The sequence below is a fragment of the Hippoglossus hippoglossus genome, chromosome 22 (assembly GCF_009819705.1).
Source record: "Hippoglossus hippoglossus isolate fHipHip1 chromosome 22, fHipHip1.pri, whole genome shotgun sequence".
Lineage (NCBI taxonomy): Eukaryota > Metazoa > Chordata > Actinopteri > Pleuronectiformes > Pleuronectidae > Hippoglossus > Hippoglossus hippoglossus.
The window spans coordinates 9,155,767-9,177,496 of NC_047172.1; the positions used below are offsets into that span (position 1 = coordinate 9,155,767).

At 44.0% G+C, this 21,730-nt stretch overlaps 1 protein-coding gene across 6 annotated transcripts in view; it reads left to right on the top strand.

The window, feature by feature from the left end:
* syne1b (spectrin repeat containing, nuclear envelope 1b) overlaps positions 1–21,730 on the top strand; it is a 71,614-nt gene that overhangs the window by 43,384 nt on the left and 6,500 nt on the right. For 3 of the 6 annotated variants that reach the window (XM_034577006.1, XM_034577002.1, XM_034577007.1), the window contains 57 exons: positions 29–184; positions 317–469; positions 603–785; positions 870–1,007; positions 1,186–1,371; positions 1,584–1,706; positions 1,820–2,002; positions 2,130–2,273; positions 2,543–2,731; positions 3,018–3,158; positions 3,416–3,529; positions 3,627–3,788; positions 4,215–4,409; positions 4,499–4,675; positions 5,615–5,806; positions 6,021–6,152; positions 6,391–6,491; positions 6,635–6,788; positions 6,904–7,032; positions 7,142–7,297; positions 7,541–7,750; positions 7,970–8,071; positions 8,196–8,315; positions 8,407–8,607; positions 8,725–8,898; positions 9,376–9,507; positions 9,734–9,930; positions 10,067–10,199; positions 10,939–11,121; positions 11,303–11,452; positions 11,751–11,927; positions 12,017–12,172; positions 12,286–12,441; positions 12,546–12,716; positions 12,842–12,975; positions 13,081–13,285; positions 13,491–13,673; positions 13,772–13,918; positions 14,016–14,170; positions 14,310–14,457; positions 14,546–14,640; positions 14,766–15,000; positions 15,340–15,534; positions 15,626–15,751; positions 15,847–16,002; positions 16,608–16,766; positions 17,077–17,243; positions 17,391–17,553; positions 17,995–18,182; positions 18,272–18,422; positions 18,536–18,718; positions 18,931–19,068; positions 19,328–19,519; positions 19,617–19,944; positions 20,304–20,372; positions 21,066–21,193; positions 21,470–21,596. In XM_034577006.1, the coding sequence (XP_034432897.1) occupies positions 29–184; positions 317–469; positions 603–785; positions 870–1,007; positions 1,186–1,371; positions 1,584–1,706; positions 1,820–2,002; positions 2,130–2,273; positions 2,543–2,731; positions 3,018–3,158; positions 3,416–3,529; positions 3,627–3,788; positions 4,215–4,409; positions 4,499–4,675; positions 5,615–5,806; positions 6,021–6,152; positions 6,391–6,491; positions 6,635–6,788; positions 6,904–7,032; positions 7,142–7,297; positions 7,541–7,750; positions 7,970–8,071; positions 8,196–8,315; positions 8,407–8,607; positions 8,725–8,898; positions 9,376–9,507; positions 9,734–9,930; positions 10,067–10,199; positions 10,939–11,121; positions 11,303–11,452; positions 11,751–11,927; positions 12,017–12,172; positions 12,286–12,441; positions 12,546–12,716; positions 12,842–12,975; positions 13,081–13,285; positions 13,491–13,673; positions 13,772–13,918; positions 14,016–14,170; positions 14,310–14,457; positions 14,546–14,640; positions 14,766–15,000; positions 15,340–15,534; positions 15,626–15,751; positions 15,847–16,002; positions 16,608–16,766; positions 17,077–17,243; positions 17,391–17,553; positions 17,995–18,182; positions 18,272–18,422; positions 18,536–18,718; positions 18,931–19,068; positions 19,328–19,519; positions 19,617–19,944; positions 20,304–20,372; positions 21,066–21,193; positions 21,470–21,596 (9,142 nt within the window). The remainder of the gene's footprint in view (positions 1–28; positions 185–316; positions 470–602; positions 786–869; positions 1,008–1,185; positions 1,372–1,583; positions 1,707–1,819; positions 2,003–2,129; positions 2,274–2,542; positions 2,732–3,017; positions 3,159–3,415; positions 3,530–3,626; positions 3,789–4,214; positions 4,410–4,498; positions 4,676–5,614; positions 5,807–6,020; positions 6,153–6,390; positions 6,492–6,634; positions 6,789–6,903; positions 7,033–7,141; positions 7,298–7,540; positions 7,751–7,969; positions 8,072–8,195; positions 8,316–8,406; positions 8,608–8,724; positions 8,899–9,375; positions 9,508–9,733; positions 9,931–10,066; positions 10,200–10,938; positions 11,122–11,302; positions 11,453–11,750; positions 11,928–12,016; positions 12,173–12,285; positions 12,442–12,545; positions 12,717–12,841; positions 12,976–13,080; positions 13,286–13,490; positions 13,674–13,771; positions 13,919–14,015; positions 14,171–14,309; positions 14,458–14,545; positions 14,641–14,765; positions 15,001–15,339; positions 15,535–15,625; positions 15,752–15,846; positions 16,003–16,607; positions 16,767–17,076; positions 17,244–17,390; positions 17,554–17,994; positions 18,183–18,271; positions 18,423–18,535; positions 18,719–18,930; positions 19,069–19,327; positions 19,520–19,616; positions 19,945–20,303; positions 20,373–21,065; positions 21,194–21,469; positions 21,597–21,730) is intronic. The other 3 variants (XM_034577005.1, XM_034577003.1, XM_034577004.1) reach the window with 1 other exon arrangement.

The window sequence follows — 21,730 nt, forward strand, 5'->3', positions numbered from 1 at the left end:
TCATGTGTCTTGTTTATCTCTTGTACAGATTGTACATGAAGATGTCATCACTTATCGCCAGAATGTGGATAAATTAGCAGAGCAGCAACAGAGCAAGTACCTGGATCTCTACACTATCCTGCCGTCTGAAATCTCCATGCAACTGGCTGAGGTTTCACTTGCATTGGGTGCCATCGAGGATCAGGTATTATATCGATTCAACAACTTTGAATGCAAATACGAACATAGCATTTTTTTCCCCTAAATCTATTACAGGGAAAACATACACTATTAAATATATCAGGTGGCATTTTATTTATTTATTATTATTTTTTAGGTTCTTTCTAAAGAGAGAGAAATTCAGAAAACCAGGGAAATAAAAGAGGACTTCAGCTCCAGAATCCATGACATCTCTGAGAAACTCAAAGCCGTCACTGCGAAATTCAAGGAAAAATCTCCAGATGTCGATCATGCCAAAGAAGAGGTCAAGGTGGGTTATCTAATCCTGCTTGGTCCTACTGTGACATTGGATTTAATTTAGAAATAGCAAAGTTACACTATCATTGACGGGCATTCGATAATGTCACGGTGCTCAATTCTACATGTCACACTTCTCTTCACAGAGCTTGGCTGAGGACTTGGACGTTTGCGGTCGCACCCTCGCAGAACTGGATTACGCCGTGCAAGAGTTTGGCCGCAGAAACCCCCTGCTGGCCAAACAGCTGAGCGATGCTATCAGCAAACTATCAGAGATGCATCATCACACAACTCGACTAGCAGACTGTAGGAACAACTGGCTCAAAAAGGTTTGCGCCCACATACTTTATGCTTTTGTGTTCTTCGTCAGTGAAATACGCTTTTTCAGCCTCTCTCTTGTCTTGGCTCTTCAGGCTGTCTGCCATTTAGACGAGTATAATGAGATGCTGGACTTCATCGTGAGGTGGTCAGAGAAAGCCAAAAGCCTGGTGAAGGCCAACATCATCTGGAACTCCTCTGTTCACCTGCAGGAGCAGATGCGAATGTATCAGGTGAGTTTTGTGTTTAGTCAGCTGTACTCAAAACAGATGTTTTAGCTTATTAAGCTCTTGATTCGTTATTGGCCCCTCCACATTTTAAATTTGAGAATGAAATGTGTAATTGGATGGACATGGCTACAGCTGTCTTAACTTGCCTCTCATCCACTGCCTTGTTGTCCTTGTTGCTCAGGCTGTCCTGCGTGAGTCCCGGGAGCTCCACGGAGACCTGGAATCAATGGCGGAGAAAGTAGACCTCCTGTCTGAGGTGCTGCAGGTTGAATCTGTGAGCCAACAGGTCTGTGAGCTCAGTCGAAACACAGAGGAGCTTCAGCAAAACATCAAGACAAGGCTGCAGAGCTTGGAGGATGCAAATAAGGTAAAGAAGGAAAAAAAGATGAGATTTCTTATCTGTTTTATACTTTTTCAAAAGCTCCTCAAAAATGTAAATTAGCACTTTGAAGTAAAACTAAGGAATTAAGGCTCATGAGTTATTTCTTCAATGTTTTTATATTTCAGTAAACCTGACAATTGATACTGATGATGTAATTTATGAGCAGATAAATATGTATTTGACTGATATGTTCTCAGAGCATGGAGGCCCTGGAGTATGAAGTTAAGGCCCTTCACGTTGCTCTGGAGCAGGTCCAAGCCACACTGACCTCACCAGAGTTGGCACGCCAGAGCCTCAAAGAACAGCTGACTCAGAGACAGGTAACCACTCATTAAACAATCCAAAATGTAGCTCACAATCTCTTTAAGAAAACCTTGAAATGCTTACTTTGCATGTAACAATATCTTAAAATGTAAACCTCCTGTTTTTGCAGCGTCTGTTGTCAGATATGGAGAGCTTCAAGCAGCAGGTGCAGGCAGTGCAGCTGTGTCAGAGCGCTCTGTGGGTCCCAGAGGAGGTGATGCCCAACCTTGCCATTTGCCGCACAGCTCTGCGTCTGCAGCAAGAAGCTAGTCAGTTGCAGCATGTTGCCATTCAGCAGTGCAACATCCTGCAGGTACAATAGGGGGCACTACTGCACAGCTAATTTCTACTGTTGCAAACCCTGCATTCAGATACAATAAGCTCTGTCTGCTTCTTTGTCTTTGTCTAACTGTTGCAAAACTCTTTGTGGTTTTGCGCAGGAAGCAGTGGTGCAGTACGAGCAATATGAACAGGAAGTGCGAGACCTACAGGGGCTGATCGAGGAAGCACACCGCGTCATCCAGGATCGACCGATCCCCACCAGTAGCATCCAGGAGCTGCAGGCCCAGATCCTTCACCATGAAGTACAATACATGAATTCATTCATTTATACCCAGGTTTCATGTACAGGGTCAAAAGCAGCTGCAACTCATTCAACTATAGGGAGAGAAGAGATACAGGGCAAGAATCTCTGCTCAGGTCTTCACTGACTTGTAGCCATAACATATAAACCATGGCAGGCTTGCATGTATTAAAACTACACATAAACTAGATGTGAACATGCAAATTGAACACAAAAGGGCTGCAAATTAGTAGAAAGATAGTAAGTTTGGTATTTTGTATTTTTGAATAGGAACTTGCCCAGAAAATCAAAGGCTACCAAGAGCAGATCGCCTCACTGAACTCCAAATGCAAGATGCTGGCAGTGAAGGCCAAACACGCCACCATGCTGCTGACTGTGACTGATGTGGAGGGGCTGCCTGAGGGGCTGCAGGACATGGACGGGGACAAATCAAAGAAATCGTCAGCCCAAGCCGTCATGGTAAGAAAAGACCAAATACCACAGATCCTACTGATGCTGAGAAAGCTATTTGCAGCTGTATTTTGCTGAGGGCTTTGCCTAATTAATAAACCTCCTGACTCATTCTGCTAACTCTGGCTTCCTGTTATTTTATTAATAAAACCTTTTGCATGCTTTCATAGCTAAATGTGTTTTTATAAGTTGCGTTGTGCCACTTTTATCTAAAAACACATTGCATATGATTAACCTTTGCACACCCACCTTGCCTGTCTGCTCTTCTGTTAATGTTTCTTGCATGGCGTGTCAGATGACGGCTGGCCGTTGTCACACTCTCCTGTCTCCTGTAACTGAGGAGTCTGGGGAGGAGGGCACTAACAGTGAGGTCTCTTCTCCTCCTGTCTGTCGCTCTCCCTCCCCCATCTCTTACACTGAGGCCACTATAACCAAGGTATCTGCCTTCTCTGTTCCTCTTAATTGGTACCTTTTACTTATCTCTTCTGAACTTTCTTTTATAAAAAAAACCACTCAATTAAGACATACAATAACCAATAAAGAAGAATAAATTAATGCCACTAATAATCCATATCTATTATCTGCCCGCAGCTGCAAGCTCATCATGGCTAACAATGAGTTTGGAACTTTTACGGCTGCTTTGTCGCTCTTGTAACTGATGATAGCGCTGTTTGATTTGATTTGATTTTTTAGACGGGAAGAGGAACCCTCATAAGAGCTCCAATCCAAGAATTATACGACCCAACGTTTGAGTCTGTGGCCAACTTGGACGACTTGCAGCGCTCCTGGGAGACATTAAAGAATGTGGTATGTGAATAATACAAGATGTCAGCTCTGTGATTTATTGATCGTCAGTGACTGTTGTCATGTTTTAAGCCTGTGCAACTTTTGCCTTGTAATACAGATCAGTGAGAAGCAGAGGTCTCTGTATGAAGCTCTGGAGAAACAACAACATTACCAGGGCTCGCTGCAGTCCATCTCCTCTAAAATGGAAGCTCTGGAGGCCAAACTGAGTGAGCCTGTGGAGGCAGATAAAAGCCCCGATAGCCACGTAAAGGCCCAAGAGGTGAGTCCTGCACAACCTAATAAAAGTCTAAAAGATAAGGCTGACCAGGTAAGATGCTGGCATACAAGAGAGAAAACCTCTTATTGTATTACAAAGAATATCTCTTTAAAAAAATCATTATTTTCTCTCTCGTTTTAATTTCTATTTCTATATTATAAATTATTTGTTCATTTCTGCTTGTACTCATTGTATTAACAAATTATTCAGGTCTGTCGATACACAATTTTTTGTTGTTGCCATTTTTGATTTAATTAATAGATATTAATGTTGTTTGCTGGAGCAGATGGAGTCTCTCTATAATGTTCAGATGATGGCACAGAATCTGCCCGAATAAGAAAATAATACTTGCTTCTGGTGAACTTAAAAATGTTAATGTAGTAACTAAATATATATGTAGCCCTACAACTATAATGGTCTTCTCTGCAGGGTCTGATGGAAGAGATTCAGAGTGTGCAGGAGGAAATCGACAGGCTGCAGACCAGCTTCACAGAGGAACTGGCCTCGGAGGCTGTGGACTCAGACATGGCTGACCAGCTCGCCATGCATTCCTCCCTGGCTGTGTTAGCGGAGAGGATGGCCACCATCCACATGAAGGCCTCAGGGAAACAACAACTATTGGAGGTAGTTGTTGTGAAAATACAATAGTACTAATGGTAGCTGATAGTTCTTTTATGTCACATTAATAAATTCATGTGTGTGCTCTGTTGCAGGAGCGCGTTAGTGACCGTCTGGAGGGTGAGCGTCAGGAACAGGCCATACAACTGTATCACAACCAGGCCGATGAACTGGACCAGTGGTTGGTCAGCATGCGCAGTGCCGTCACCTCCACCCTCGAACTGGAACCTCTGGAGGAGACAGACATGGAGGATCAGCTTGCTGAATGTCAGGTAAGAGCTCCCCCTGCTGTCCACTCAAAGCAGTGAATAGAATCTACATATTTGAATTACCACATTACTTAAGAATATGAATGGAATTTTTTTAAATCTCAAAATGAGGTTACTGAATATTAATAATATTAGATTAGCTCTAGAGATATATTTTTTAGTCATTCTGTTAGAGTCAAAATTGGCTCTGGATAGTTTACATCTGTCTTATACGTCAGTGTTTTGTTTCCCTATTACATATAGATCATCCCAGGGGGCAGGAACCGCTCAGTAAGTAAACAAGAGCATTAGCAGCGTTAGAGGGGCATTCAGACGGCTTGGCTCCTAAGCAACTGTACAACTAGTCTTAAGCAGATTATGCAGATGTCTCTCTATGACAGGGGCCAGTTAGAAGCGTAGGGCGGAGCAGTCGGGGGTTGTGGCTTTCATGTGATTAATAGATTCCGGCTGTTGGGATTGGTGTTGTTGCTGAAGCTGCTAGAATATCCAAGTAGGGGAGTCCTAGAGGACGGGGAGGGGAAGGCGGGAGGGAGAGTTGCCCTCTGCCTTTGGAAACCTGGTTGATCGGTTGAAGAGTTGCTGCTATGCTACTACAAACCAAATGTTTCTTCAAACATTAGAACCTCCTTCTCTGAAAGGTGTCCTGGACCGGGCTGAACATTCACCGTGGTCTTCACGGAATAGTAGCTCTTGAATCTGAGTGACAGCATGTGTGTAGCAGAGCAGGAAGGATTAGTGGTAATATGTTGCACAGGAGGCGAGGCCGGAGAGGTGGGCGAAGGATGAAAACACAGGGACAGCTCTCCCTGTCCTGTGGCCGGGGAAAGCTGCTGGCGTAGGGGGGGGCAGTTGGAACTGGGGGGCCTGTTGTGTCGTGACAGGAGCGGCTGCAGGTGGTCAGACACCATGTTTGAGCTGGCCTCTCTCCTCCTGATTCTGCAGAACATGCTCCTGGAGATTGAAGAGAAGGTGCAGGCTCTGTCCGAGCTGTCCATGCACAGTGAGAACCTGCTGCTGGAGGGTCGCACAGAGACCAGGGAGGAGGCCGAGCAGCTAGCCAGGAAGCTGCGCACATTGAAGGGCGGCCTGTTGGAGCTGCAGAGGATGCTACAAGACAAGCAAAGTAACATCCAGGTGAGATAGCTTTAGGCTTCAATTGTTGACATATCAAAACATACCAACACTGTATGTGGATTTAGTTCAGTCCCTCTCATATCTGTCTGCAATCTAAGAGTATACTGAATGTTTATTCTAAAACTCAGAGGTGGCATCTATTGATGGCCCTGGTTCCTTGCTGATTCTTTTCTTTTCTTATTCTTGTTTTACAATGTATTGTCTGCTCCTAAAGTGTTCTCTGCAGGAGCAGGACGACAGCGAATCAGACTCCAGTCTCTCACAGAGCCCCAGTGTGCAGGAGTGGCTGGCCCAGGCCCGGACCACACGGACCCAACAACACCAGGACAGTCTTCAGAGACAGAGGGTATATTCATTACTCTGTATTTAAATAAAATGTGCTTTATAAAACATTTTGTCATTAGATATTTTTTACCTGTGCCTATTTGCAGATTCTGCAGCATTCTGGCAAAATTCAAATAATAATCTTAATATTAAAGAATAAAAATGTCTTCTACCACCACCACAATAGTTATTCTTTTGCTATTTAATGACACGTTAAGCACGGTCAAATGTTGACTTATTGCTTAATGTTTGCTCTTCAGGAGCTCGAGGAGCAACTTGCAGAGCAGAAAAGGCTGCTTCAGTCGGTTGCAAGCAGAGGAGAGGAGATTCTCATCCAGCAGGCCTCACCCTGCAGTGCCAGGTATTTTACATCCCATTATACCACACTTATGTATATAGGCAGTAAAAAATTGATCGGTGAAATGTCAAGTTAATGTACGTATAAATCCTTATGGCAAATTGTAAGTGGAACATTAATGCATTCGTGTTTCTGTCACCACGCAGTACAACAGAGCCATTCTCACCAGCAGCTTTGGTTGAGAGGGATTCTCAGGCTGCACGAGAGCAGATGAGGCAGAGATGGGAGAGCCTGAGACTAGAGCTGAAAACCAAACTGCAGCTCCTGCAGAAAACTCTGGAGCAGGACCACAAGCAGCCGGTACAAACCCTGTGGCGTTATTATTGTTAGAGCAAGTAGTCGTAGAGGTGGAGTGTACTGTCTTTTGCTGTTGTCGTTCACGTTTAAAGCTAGAGACTGTCATGTGCTTTTGCAGGTTTATTCCAGAGCCTCTCGTGTGACCACAGCTGGATCATTGTTCAAAGGAGAAACACAAGCAGACAAATCGTCCCTGAAGACTCTGTACGACAGCTTCAGACAGGCAATAGAAGACATAACCACTCAGGTTTCACCATTTCTATCGCAATATTGCACATTGCAAAGCATACAGATTTAAATATTTTGTTCAATCAGCTTCAGCGATACAAACCTGGAACTTTCTTGTATGTGCGCAGCCCGGTGGTGGTGAGACACAGGTGGCGCAGATGGAACAACAGCTCTACACAGCTGTGTCATCCACCTCCTCCTGGCTGGATGGTGTCGAGAACAACGTCTTCTCTGGCTCAGTGCTGCTGGCTGAAAACGCAGAGACCCACCTACAAAAGCAGGAGGTACTATCAGGCTTCAAAATCCTAAAAATAATAATAATTTCATCTGACCCTTCCGTTTAATAGAAAGACATCTCCGCAACTAGATACATACAACGCTGAAGTTGAGAATGTAGCATTCTGGATGTGTAATAAAAGTAAAACAAATGATATTGGGATTTGAAACTGATAAACAAAGTTGCAGTTTATCTACACGACAGTTTAATCACGGGCTCAACTGATCTTTGTTTCCGATCTTCTCTGCAGACATTAGAAAATGACGTGATGCATATGACGGAGGAGGTGAAGCTCAGTCAGTCTCTCCTAGCCGGGTCCTCGGGTCTGAGACTTGAAGACCGGGCGCTGCTAGAGGACAACCTCGAGTGCCTGAAAGAGAGATTAGGAGCTCTGGGTTGCGCTCTGGGACAACGCTGTGACCACATTAGGACCAGAGCACATGAACTCACAGCCTACCAGGTTTTTACTCTTGATTTTTGTTTCTTTTCAATCCCTTCATATGTTGTATCAAAGCCAAAATCTTCATAATTATATGTATCCTCAGATTTACAGAATACTGTGTTTTTTCTTTTTCTTTGTCAAGTAAAGTTTATTTTTATTGAACCTACAAAGAAAAAAGAAACACCAACAGAAAATAAATGAAATCTTATCTCAAATTGTCTCTTATTTCTAATACAGACTGAGTTACAGCTTCTCCAAACTGCTTTAATTGAGACCAAGTGCCAGATCCTACAGGCCTTAGCTGGAGCCATGGACAGACCAGCCTCAAAACAGCTGGAGGTAATGCAAAGTTTGGCACAGACACACATCTACACACATTCCACCATCTCTTTTCAAGGCTCAACTTTGAAGAACACAAACTATTAATGCAAATATCATGTATATTGTCATTTGTTTATTTTAGGTTATTGCCAGTGCAGAAGAGAACCTAAAAGATTTTGAACAGAGAATTACAGAGATCAAAACGAGAGGAGCAGCACTGCAGGCAGACCAGATATCGACAAACAAAATACTGAAACTCCAGGTAATGTACATCACTGACAGCTGCCACTGAAAGTTGGTCGGAAAAAAAACATGTTGTAAAAGCTGCTTCACAGAAAATTCTCTGTTTTCAGGATTCCTTTGAGGAGCTGGTGATGACGGTGGGTTCCCGACGCAGCGGGCTGAACCAGAACATTGCTCTGAAGGAGCAGTATGAGCGGGCTCTGCAGGACCTGACGGACCTGGTGGACACAGCCAAGGACAAGATGGCTGCTGACCAGAGGATCATTGCCAGCTCTGTGGACGAAGTCCAGCATCACCTGGACAAACACAAGGTTTGGTCAATTTGGAGCTTTATTAAGTTCCTCGAAACAAATGGTTATCAATGCTGGTGACAAACTGCAAAGACAAAAACAGAAGTGGTCATTGGTGTGTCTGATTGTGTTTTATAGGAGTTCTTCCAGGGTCTGGAGTCCCACATGATTCTAACAGAAACGTACTTCCGGAAAATCAGTGGCCTGATGCTTCCCAAAGAGAGCCAGGGCCTGGAGGAAACACTGGCCGAGGCTCAGAGTATCCTCAAAGAGGCACACAGTAAAGGAGTGGAGCTCGAGTGTATCCTGGAGGTAAGAGAAGAAACGCTGCTCATGTAAACCATGATTTTTCCTCAATTATCTGAAATGCAAATATGTCTGGACGAGACTAGATGTTGAAAATGATGTCGACCAAAGTATTTTATAAAGATCAAGTGGTGGACAAATGTTCTAACTGCTAAGACCTAATGACCTGGGACATTAGAAGAGCTGCTGTATGTGATCATATGTTATAGAAGAAACACACAAAGAGAATAAATCACTGTGTCATTACGTTGCATCGAGTCAAGTTGAGACAAATTGAATCAAGTTGAGCTGAGCTTCACTGTCAAGTGGCCATTTTAGTGGTTTCGAGGTCACTAGTTGTTAGTGGTGTCCATGTAGGAGGACAGACAACAAATAAAATTGATATTAACATACATAAAATGGTTTGCCCTGGAATAAAAATCACTTACAGCGGATACATCTTTTCTATCTAATGATCCTGTTTTCTTTTTCTTTTTAAATCAGACCTGGTGCCGATTGGTGCAGGATTACCAAAGTCTGAACCGACAGTTGGAGACAGTTGAGGGAAGTATCCCCTCTGTTGGTCTGTTGGAGGAGACGGAGGAAAGGCTCATGGACAGAATCTCATTGTATCAGGTACAAAGAAACAGTAGCTCGGACTTTATGATGTGATATAATATTCTTACATAAATGAAGCTTTATTGTTCAGAAATGAAGTCGTCAATGAAGTAGGAAAGACAGAAGTTTCCCTGATTGGAGTTGAACATGTAGGAGGCTACAACTTCAGCCACTCTAGAAAAAAGGAGCCGCTCACTCACTCTCTTTACCCAGATCATCTCATTCTCTTCCATTTCCTGTAAAGGGTCTGAAGGGCAGACTGACAGAGCACCAGCACAAGCTCTACCAGGTGCTGGACGAGGGTAAAAATCTCCTGCTGTCAGTTTGCTGTCCTGCGCTGGAGAATCAGCTCGCACAGCTCGGAGAGCACTGGCTCAACAACACCGCCAAGGTCAACAAGGAACTACAGCGGCTGGAGGCCATCTTGAAACACTGGACCAGGTCAGGAATATGATCAGTGCATAGACAGTCGAGTGCAGTCTTTCGCATTTAGTTTCCAAAATAAAATAAATAAAATGTACCTGTGATTTCTAATCTCGTGGCATGTTTCTATGTTTACATTGTGATTTGTTCTCAGGTATCAGAGGGAGTGTGCTGAGCTCAGCGAGTGGTTGCAGTCTGCTCTGGAGCGACTGGAGTTTTGGAACACGCAGGCGGTGCTGGTCCCGCAAGAGCTGGAAACCGTCCGAGACCATCTCTCTGCTTTCCTCGTGAGACAGTCTTCTTTTCCCGACTTGCATCTTGTCTTGTGTTGATTCAGAGATTCTGTCTCTTTCCCAGCAGCAGTGTTGCTTGATGTTTTTACAGTCGCACACGTTGAACTGTTGGAGCTGCACACAACTCAGAGCTTTAATTTTGGACACCCTTGTAGTGCCACTTTTGTTAAGATACATATTAGTTGGGAAACTTCTACACGTTACTTCTACACACACCAAGTATGTAATTTCATGCATTATCTACTTGTTGGCAAAAGTGTCAGTGTTTTTTAACATAACAAAATGTGTGTATTCTTGAATGCATTTCCTACCTCGTAAAAAATTGCAAAGCAAATCTTTGGACATATTGAAACCTGCATTGTTTATGTCCACATTAACTTGTTAGCAGTTGTCTTCATTACATCCTTTGGAGGCACCATCGGGCTCAGTGGAATGTTTATTGTTTCACATGCACTCTTGTGCTATCAACAAATAGAATGGTCAACCACATATATAAACATTGCTCCATTATACAAGTGGTGAAAAACTCAACTGGGTGCATTTGAGGCTGAGGTTATACAACTCAGTTGATACCACAGCATATCAAATTTACTTGGGTGTGTTGGTTAGTTTTTATTGTATAAGAGCTGGCTGTTATTAGTGTTACGGCTAAAAGTATATTTATACAACATCATCATACTGTATATTATACTTTGATCTACCAGTGGATAATCCCTCTCATTTTCTGTCTCAGGAGTTTTCAAAAGAAGTCGAGGGCAAGTCCAGCCTGAAAAGCTCAGTGGTCACCGAGGGCAACCAGTTGCTCCGACTGAAGAAAGTGGACACAGTGATGCTGCGCTCCGACCTGGCACGCATTGACACACAGTGGAGTGAGCTGCTCACATGTATCCCAGTTGTCCAGGAGAAGCTGCATCAGGTATCGTCACATGAAGCCACGCTCAACAGGCTTAGCATCTCCAGGGCAAATAGGATTACTCCTTTCTGCTGCCTCACTTAAATAGAGTCATGGTTGTCACGGTTGACTTTAAACTGGCTGCACAAGCCTTTTTTTCTTCCTGCTTAATATGCAAGACCGATGGATTTTCATCTCTCCTCAGATCCAAATGGAGAAGTTGGCCTCTCGTCACGCCATCTCTGAGCTGTTCAACTGGATATCCTTGATGGAGAATATCATTGAGGAAGATGAAGAGAACCTTAAAAGTGCTGTGGGTTCAAATGTGATCCAAGACTACCTGCAAAAATACAAGGTAGTTAACTTATTTTACAAACTTTGTCAGATCTGTTTAGGCCCAGTGCTATATAACCCTATTAATATATTCAGAAATCTCAGCCTATCTTTCTGTCATCTGATCAATTTCCAATTTGATGGGTCAGGAAGTCGATTTTGAAGTGTGGTGGAAGTTGTTTTGAGCCTAACACTACCTCACATACACTGTAATGTCATCAGTAACACATTTTTAAAAGGCAAAAACATAGTTAATAGTGATGCAAATTGAATTTAAAACTCTATCTGATTGTGAATCCACTGCTGTTTCCTCACTTTAGGGCTTCAGGGTCGATTTAAGCTGCAAGCAGCTGACCGTGGACTTCGTCAACCAGTCAGTGCCACAGATGAGTGGTCAGGACGTGGAGAGCAAGCGCAGTGATAAGACGGACTTTGCTGAGCGTCTGGGAGCCATGAACCGACGCTGGCAGATCCTACAAGGCCGCATCAACGAGAGGGTGAGGTCATAGACAATGATGCTGCTATTGAAAGAATGACAGCCATTGTCATTTATTAATGCAAAAAAACACATTTGTTATTCTTGCAGATCCAGTTCCTGGAGGGTGTTTTGGAGATGTGGGTGGAGTATGAGAGCAGCATTCAGGCCCTGAAATCCTGGATGGCAACTCAAGAAGAAAGACTCAAGAGGAAAAATAGGATCGAGGATTTGACGTCTGTGCAGAATGCTCTCAGAGACTGTCAGGTGGGCTTCTTTCACTGTAATGATTCTAATTCATGAAAACCTTCTGTTCCCCTCACGTACACCTGTTTTCAGCCCATGGTTTTTTTAACATGAGAAAAATCATTATTCTTTAGGAGATGGAAGAGTTTGTGAAGGAAAAAGAGAAAGAACTAGAACGGGTGGAGGAGCAGGGCTGTGCTCTTGTCCAGAACAAGACCGATGAGGCCTGTGCTATCGTCATGGAAACACTCCAGTGTGTCAATCACACCTGGGCGAACCTGGACCACTTGGTAAGCTCCCCTGTTTTTCTCTCTGCCTTTAAGGTGGTACTTTGTTTACAACCCTCTATTCTTCTAAACTCTGCTTTTCTCTTTCTTTATTTCACCTTCAACAGATTGGACAACTAAACATCAGCCTGAAGTCGGTGCTGGATCAGTGGAGTCTGTACAAGCGAGCTTCAGAAGAGATCAATGGCTACCTGATGGAGGGAAGGTACTCGGTGTCTCGTTTTCGCCTCCTCACAGGCTCCCTGGAGGCCGTTCAGCTGCAGGTCCAGAGTCTGCAGGTATGTTTGGATTTTTTGCACAATTGAACTTAATCTTTTCTATTCTGCAAATGTTTCTAAATACTCTAATGCCATGTTTGTCTGCGCTGGGGAAATGAGTCATGTGTTGTTGGTCACCTGTATAGGATTTGCAAGAGGAACTGGAGAAACAGGAGAGCAGCCTGAGAAGGTTTGGTGCTGTGACCCACCAACTGCTGAGGGAGTGTCACCCATCAGTGTCGGACTCCCTAAACAACGCCCTTAAGGACGTCAATGCGAGGTGACTTAACTTTAAGTATTTTGTAGATTTGACTCGTGTTGACATCACTGACTGCCCCTCAATATTTATATATACATCCTCCATCCTTGTCATGTTTGCGCTCAGATGGACTGGTTTACTCGAGGAGATTGCCGAGCGCCTGAGAAGCAGCAAAGCTTTGCTCCAGCTGTGGCAGCGCTACAAGGAGCTTTATGAGCAGAGCTACCACAGCATCCAGCGGCAAGAAGAGATGGCAGACCAGCTCCTCAAGACCACCTGCAGCAAGGACATTGCTGACGAGGAGGTGTCCGACTGGATCCGAGAATGCAGCGTGAGTGAAGGGCCATTGTTGAATTGTTTTAAATCTGAGCAGTGCTAAGTATTTCAGTATGTTTCTGGAAGTCTATGCCATCACTAGCCTACCTGTAAGGAAATCGCCATGTTTCTTTGTTGTTGCAAGACGGAAAGCTGTTTTTGTGAAGGAGTTTTAGTTTGCTGTGAAAAAACCTCTAAATTCTCTCTGTTCTGTGTCTCAGGAGTTGCTCCGGTCCCAAGCTCCAGTGCAGGCCTCCCTGCAAGTTCTTCAGGAACTGGGAGAGCAGCTGAAACAGCAAGTGGACACGTCTGCGGCCTCTAATATCCAGTCAGATCACCTCTCTCTCACCCAGCGGCTTACTGCTGTGGAACAGTCCCTTACCAGGCAGCTCACCACCCTGCAGGTCAAATAAAAAGATTCACGGAGAATATCTTTTTCAGTCAACCAGTCAGAATCATGAATTTTAAAAATTGTGCTTTGCTGACATGTTTCACCCAACAGACTGGAGTTCAAGATTATGAAACCTTTAATGATCAGCTGGATTTGTTGGGGTCCTGGATCATTGAAGCTGAGGAGGCTCTGAAGATGCAAGATCCCAACGGCTCCACCGACCTGACAGTCATCCAGGACTGCATGGACCAACTCAAGGTTCTGTGTTGTTTTTCTTTTTCTCAGTTAGTCGAACTAATCAACTTTATTGATTGTCCTGAAATGGATGAATTTAACATTTCTTGTCCTACTACAGAGGCTCATGCTGAAATTCAGCAGTATGGCTCCTGAATTAGAGCGTCTGAATGAGCTTGGTTATCGGCTCCCACTCAACGATTCAGAGATCAAACGCATGCAGAACCTGAACAGGAGCTGGTCGACAGCCTCAGCACAGACCACAGAGAGATTCAGGTAGGAATAACAAAGGATTCCTATTTGTAAAATGTAAAGGTTAATACAAAAAGATGCAAGGATCATTTTCAAAACACTTTGAGCAGTTACAAGGCACTTTACAGAATTTAACACTATTCTGCTGTTTGTTTCTTTGCAGCAAACTCCAGTCCTTCCTGCTGCAGCAGCAGACTTTCCTGGAGAAGTGTGAAACATGGATGGAGTTCTTGGTCCAAACCGAAGAGACTCTGGCGGTGGAAATTTCTGGGAACTACCAGAGTTTGATGGAGCAGCAAACAGCTCATGAGGTTAGAGTCGGGTTTAAAATGAAAGGCCCTTAAACAGCATATTAATTACGGGTTTTCAATTATTTGTAACTGATTTGTTGTCTTCCAGTTGTTTCAAGCGGAGATGTTCAGTCGCCAACAGATCCTCCACTCGATCATCAGTGATGGACAGCGGATGTTGGAGCAGGGTCAGGTAGATGACAGGTAAAACCCAAATTCATGTATGTTTTTATAAAGGGAAGATTGTTAGAACTGATAAATCATTGCTCTTTATTTACTACAAATATATATATAAAAAATCTTTCTTTTTATTTCTTCCCCTCTTGCAGAGATGAGTTCAATCATAAGTTGGCTCTGCTGAGTAACCAGTGGCAGGGCGTAGTGCGCCGTGCACAGCAGAGGCGCGGAATAATCGACGGCCTGATCCGCCAGTGGCAGCGATACAGAGAAATGGTGGAGAAGTTACGCAAATGGCTGGTGGAGGTCTCCCACCCTGCAGAGGCCCTTCAGGCAGGCACCACCGTGCCTCTACAACAAGCCCGCTCAATGCTGGACACTGTCCAGGTACATAATGTTGACACTAACAGATTAAACCTCTTACATCAATCCAGCTCGTGCAGGACAGAAGCATTTTGTGTTGAGTTCCCCCACTTCTCTCTCTGGCATATATTGCCTGTGTTGATTGATTTGGACCCACTGGATCTTTGTCAGGATAAAGTAATAAGCTGTGAATCTTGGCAATGGAGATAAGACTGTCTTAGAAAGCCCTGAAGCACAACCGCAATAGCTGGAACTGACAGATTTTATTTAATATACTGATGAATCCTCATGTTGTGATTAGAAACTACCCATCTCATGCACTAAAGAATGATTTAATCAGAGTGACTGTGCTTCCTGGTACAGCTGAAGGAAAAAGTGCTGCAGCGTCAGCAGGGCAGCTACATCCTGACAGTGGAGGCCGGCAAACAACTGCTCCTGTCGGCTGACTGCCGGGCGGAGATGCTCCTGCAGGCGGAGCTCACTGATATACAAGAGCGGTGGAAACGTGCCAACATCTGCCTGGATGAACAGAAGAGAGAGCTTGTCACCCTGTTAAAGGTACACAACCAGCTGGGCAGTTATACACAAGTGTTTTTCATTCAGTTGCAATGATAGTTTGTATCATATGTGTGTATAATGTCATATACAGGACTGGGAGAGGTGTGAGAGAGGTATCGGTGGATCACTGGAAAAGCTCCGAGCCTTTAAAAGACAGCTCTCTCAGCCTCTTCCTCATCACCATGAGGATCTGCAAGCTGAGCAGATGCGCTGCAAGGTAATAGCTCCTCTTTTAATTGATTTCCTGAAGTAGATATTTTAACAACGCACGACTTGAGCTGAAAAATAATGTTGCTCTTTTGTCAATGACAGGACCTGGAGAACACATTTGATGGCTGGACGGGGGATCTGGCTCACCTGTCTGTGCTGAGAGAGTCGCTGTCTTGTACCATCAGCGCTGAAGACCTCTCTGTCCTGCAGGAGCGAGTGGAGCTGCTGCATCGACAGTGGGATGAAATCTGCCACCAGGTACCACGCACTACAGGGCTCCGCTGCATGGAGGATTTGATCTGAATATACTGCAGTCTGTGTACAGCTACTGTTTAAATTTACTCTAAATGGCGTAACACTATTTTTACAGTCCCTTGAGATACCAGATAGTGGTGCTAGTGTCAAACTAAGTTCTAAGATACAGTAAGAAGTAGAATATTTCCTTGGTGCTATACCTCTGGCTGCCCTAGTCAAATACAGTTGATCACCATATAGATATAAGACAAAATACTAGACTGATTAATGTCAAAACACACAGGTTTTTTAAGATTTGAACCTTACTGTCTACATCGAGGGCTTTAGCGTGCAATGTTAACTGGGTTTCAGAAAACCTGAAACTTCAGGGTAGGTTTTTTATAAGAGTTGCATCCTGTGTAGAGCAGATAATCTACAAACACAGGAAACGTGCAGAGACACGCACTCGCTGCTTGATGCAAATGAACCAGTTAGACCGCAGTCATCTCCGTACCAGCGCTTCCCTTGTGGACTTAATCTACTTCTTTACAATTTTACATGCATTGGTTGTTTTTATGCACTTTGCACGGTGATGCACTTGATGTTAATACAGTTTTGTGCCTCTGCAGTTGTCTCTGCGCAGACAGCAGGTGAGTGAGAAGCTGAATGAGTGGACTGTGTTCAACGAGAAGTACAAGGAGCTCTGCGAGTGGCTCACCAACATGGAGAGCAAGGTGTCCCAAAACGGGGACATCAGCATCGAGGAGATGATCGACAAGCTTCGAAAGGTAAATACAAACATGCCTGAGTGGGAACAAGCCCCTGAGGTCACATCTAATGTCTGAGAGATGTTTTCACCTACAATAACTGTGATGAAAAACTATGTGATAAATTGTTGTACTTTAGAAGTCTACTTTCTTAACATTGTTTTTAAAAATGCTGTTTGATTTTTCAGGCATTGTTTTATTTATTTTTATGAATTTTTGTAAAATATGTTGACAAATAGCTGGAAATCATCCTGTTACATTGCACTGAATCTGTTACCTGTACGTTTAGGCTTTGTTTTTATGCACCGGTTGTTATCACATTGTGTCTCAGGACTACCAGGAGGAAATCACTGGGGCCGAGGAGAACAAGCTGCAGCTGCATCAGCTCGGGCAGCGCCTGGCCAGAGCCAGTCACCAGAGCAAGGCTGCTGAGATTGAACAGAAACTCAGCAAAGTCAGCGACCGCTGGCAGCACCTGCTGGATCTCATTGGAGCCAGGTCAGGACACACACACACACACACACACACACACACACACACACACACACACACCTGATCAGCTTGCTAAGACATGCAGAATAAACACCATAAAGGACTTTTTTATAGGATACGTTACTAACAGAATGTCATAAATTGTATCCGTAGAGTAAAGAAGCTGAGAGAAACTCTGGTGGCCGTGCAGCAGCTGGATAAAAACATGAACAGCCTGCGCTCCTGGCTGGCCCACATTGAGGCCGAGCTGTCTAAACCCATCGCCTACGATTCATGTGACTTCCAGGAAATTCAGAGGAAGCTCGATCTGCAGCAGGTAATATACAGAATAGTGCTTTTAATAAGTATAATAAATTGTATTAACCTCCCTCCCCCCCCCCCCACCCCTCAACCTCAACTAACCTTCAAATAGCACTGAGTGGTTTTTCGACCTTGTTGTCCTCAAAATGTGGAATGTCGACTGTCCCGGCAGAGCAGCAATGAATTAAGAAGGGACACGAGGAGCTGAAATGTTCTTTCTGAATGGGATAGATAAATTAAAATCTTATGGTCCTTTAGTGGCAAATTAGTTTGTCAGTAATGGAAATTGATCCCTTTGACTGCATTCTTGTATGGACATATTTTTCGGAAAATGATCAATCCAAAGTAATTTATTTTATATTATATTATTATTTATTTTATTATTTTCATCTGACTCTTTGTCCATCCTCCATTCACGACATTCACAACCCCTCTCTCCCTCCTCTTCCCCACTCAGGAGCTTCAGCGAGACATAGAGAAACACAGCACTGGAGTTGCGTCTGTGCTGAATCTATGTGAAGTTCTTCTGCACGACTGTGACGCCTGCGCCACCGATGCAGAGTGCGACTCCATCCAGCAGGCGACTCGTAGCCTGGATCGCCGCTGGAGGAGCATCTGTGCCTTGTCTATGGAGAGGAGACTCAAGTGAGTTGGATATGTATGAACTGAGAACACGTCAGCCTTTTTATTCTGTGTAAATATTACACTGCTTCATAAACGTTTCCCTCTGCTAGGATTGAGGAGACGTGGCGTTTATGGCAGAAATTCCTAGATGACTTTGCACGATATGAGGAGTGGCTGGCCACTTCTGAAAACACTGCTGCTCTTCCCAACTCTTCTGGTGTATTGTACACTGTCGCCAAAGAGGAACTTAAGAAATTTGAGGTACAGATATTTCAACATATTTGACCAAAAAATATTAAAAACTTGGAGAGCAAATTACGTTTTCTTGACATAGAAGGCTGCTGCTGAATTTATAGAACCTTGTGTTTCTACAGGCCTTCCAGAGGCAAGTCCACGAAAGCCTGACCCAGCTGGAGTTAATCAATAAGCAATATCGCCGCCTGGCCAGAGAAAACCGCACTGACTCTTCCTGTCGTCTGAGGGAAATGGCCAACGATGCCAATCAGCGATGGGACAACCTGCAGAAGAGGGTATCCTCCATCCTCCGAAGGCTCAAGGTACTTTACCATGCACGTGCATTAACAATATAATATTATTAGCATCAATAATCGTTCGTTATACCTGTTTATGTGCATGTTAAATGAATGATGAATGAAGCCACAGAGAAAGCATTGCTGAGGTTAATGGATAGAAGACACATGATGTTTATCTTTGCACACTGTTCAGTGAAGGTCATGCTAACAACAGCTTCTCTGTTTCGTCCTTGTAGCACTTTATTAGTCAGAGAGAGGAGTTTGAGACGGCCAGAGACAGCATCTTGGTGTGGCTGACAGAGATGGACCTGCAGCTGACCAACATCGAACACTTCTCTGAGTGTGACATTCAGGCCAAGATCAAACAACTCAGGGTAAGTCTGTCACCATTGTTTCAGACCGTAGCCTTCTTACAGTCTCGTCTTGTATTTGTTTCTAGATCAGCTGAAGTACACTGACATTACATACATGTTAATATTGCTCAAGGCATACTGAAAAATATGAGTAAATTAAATCAGGAATTCAAATTCTAGAAAAGGCTCTGCATTTTGAAAATAGGACTGAAAGAACTCAGTCTACTGAATCAATAAAGACGTGTGTATGTGTGTTTATCTTCTGGCTCTGGTCCCACAGTCGTTCCAGCAGGAGATTTCCTTGACAACAGCCAAGATCGAGCAGATCTTCCACCAGGGAGAAACTCTGATAGAGAAGAGCGAGCCTCTGGATGCTGCTGTCATCGAGGAGGAGCTGGAGGAGCTACAGCGCTACTGTCAGGAAGTGTTTGGACGAGTGGAGCGCTACTACAAAAAACTCATCCGTCTTCCTGTAAGATCTGAGAATAAGCAAAGTTTAAATTTGTTATTCTATAGGTTCACTATCTTTCATGGCTTGATTCCAGACCTCAAACCTTTTTTTTTTATAGCTTGTAGACGATGATACTGAAGTGTCATTTTCGGACCGTGAGCTCGATCTGGACGAGCCTGGTGATTTGTCCAGCCTGCCGTGGAGTGAACGTTTCGGGGATGGCTTCCTGTCACCTCTGCCTTCCTCCGGCCGCTCTGCCTCCCTGGCGGCCCAGCTGCGGACCGAGCGATCGGGCAGGGACACTCCGGCCAGCGTGGACTCCATCCCCCTGGAGTGGGACCATGACTACGACCTGAGTCGCGGGCTGGAGAGCGCTAGCAGGGCCCTGAGAGAGCAGCAGAGTGAGGAGGGAGAGTTCATTCAGCGGCCCGCCTCGGCCATGTCAGGTTAGTTTCCAAACAAACATACACAAAATACTCATGCTACAATTTCAGATCTTTAATCAACTTCTGTAATAATGTGAAGAAATAATTGTTTCTGGGATACAAAAGCAGTGAATGCTACAGTAAGGTTTAGTTTCTAGAGTCCAGCTGAAATTTACAAGAGCTTCCCACTGAAAGCCAACTCGAGACACAGAAAAGTTCAGTCATAACCTTTTATAGATATAATACAACACAAATATACAGAGGGACAAGTTTTTTTATTTCTGGTGGTGCATTAAACAACTGGTGAATGTCAAAGCTAATGAGTTCAAACAGTGTAATGCCCACTGCTGAATGTGTGTACTGTACAATGTTTCTTCCAGATGTAGTGATCCCAGAGAGCCCTGAGGCCTATGTTAAACTAACAGAAAAAACACTGAGGTCCTCCACTGGTAGGCAACGGCAGAACCCCAGCATGCTACAAGTGTTTGGGGCCAGAAATAACAGTCGCACTTTGAGTGACACAACACTAATAGTCTAGCCTTGGACTTTAATTTGTGTTTATTTCCACTCTTGTTCACACTTTGGAAACACACTGGTCTCACTTTCTAACACCAGGGGATAGGATCAATTCCATTTTTCTTTCTTCAATTCAGTGGTTCTGCCGATTCAGCAGAACCCAAATGGAATTCAGCCTAGCCCTTGTTTCTAACTGGCTTTCTTACTTTCGTTTTGACTTGCAGTGTGCTGTGTAGCTAACCTCTTTGGATTTTCTGAATGTGCATTTTGTGTTTCAGAAACGCATGTTGTTTTATTGTCACTGTGAACAAGTCTGAACTTCTTGCTGAAGGGATTGCAGATTTGTTCAAAATAGATTTTTGTGTGTCTCCGTTCACACAGAGACATATTACCGTTAAGAGAAATGCTTTTAAACGCTGTAACTCAAATTAAGGATGAAACTCCTGACGCAAGGAGGACAGGAGAGCATTCCAATGAGCAGAAGGTCACTTTTTGCTCTCTCTGTCTGATTTCTCTGTCTGAACGGGGTTTTACTTCTTCTTGGGTTGGGTGTATTTCACGTGACCATTTTGGTTGAATGTTTAATCACATTTTGCAAAGATGACCAGACGTTGTTGTGTCTCCAGGGGAAGTTGCCTCTTCTGACTCCCACATTCACCCTCTGGACGTCGGCCGTTTCCTGCAGCAGCAAACGGAGAGCAGCCGCAGCCGCACTCCAACAAGCACGGAGCTGGATGCCTCGTACTTGGGATACGTATGTGTCACACTTACAGAGAGATGAAGACTTGAGGCCCCATTTACCACTTCATAGAATCATTACTAAAATCATAAATAATTGTCTATTTATAAGCAGTTTAACAACCATCACACTGGGATAAAACCAAAAAAACTCTTTACTTTTGTTAAAATAATCATATTTTCATAGCTTATAAAAGGCCATTACATTTAGTGCAGTTTTTATTTAAAAATATTTGATATCTGCTTCTACTATGCCAAATAGTTCCTTTGACCTATCACTTCCATTCTGTAGATGCGGCTGCTGGGTGAGTGCCGTGGCAGTATTGACACAGTGAAGAGGATGGGCAATGAGCTGAAGGAGGAGGATGACACGGTGTCTGGACTGGCAGATCCCAGTAGCTCAGAGTCCCAGACATCAGGTAATGATGAGTAACTTTAGGGGGAAAAAAGGTAAATTTGAGATTTATCTAAAACTGTTGAAAACTAGTGTGGGTTTCTTCAGGAGAGATCAAACTCCTGCAGGTTTTAAAAGCAGGAGGAACGGGGCCAGTGA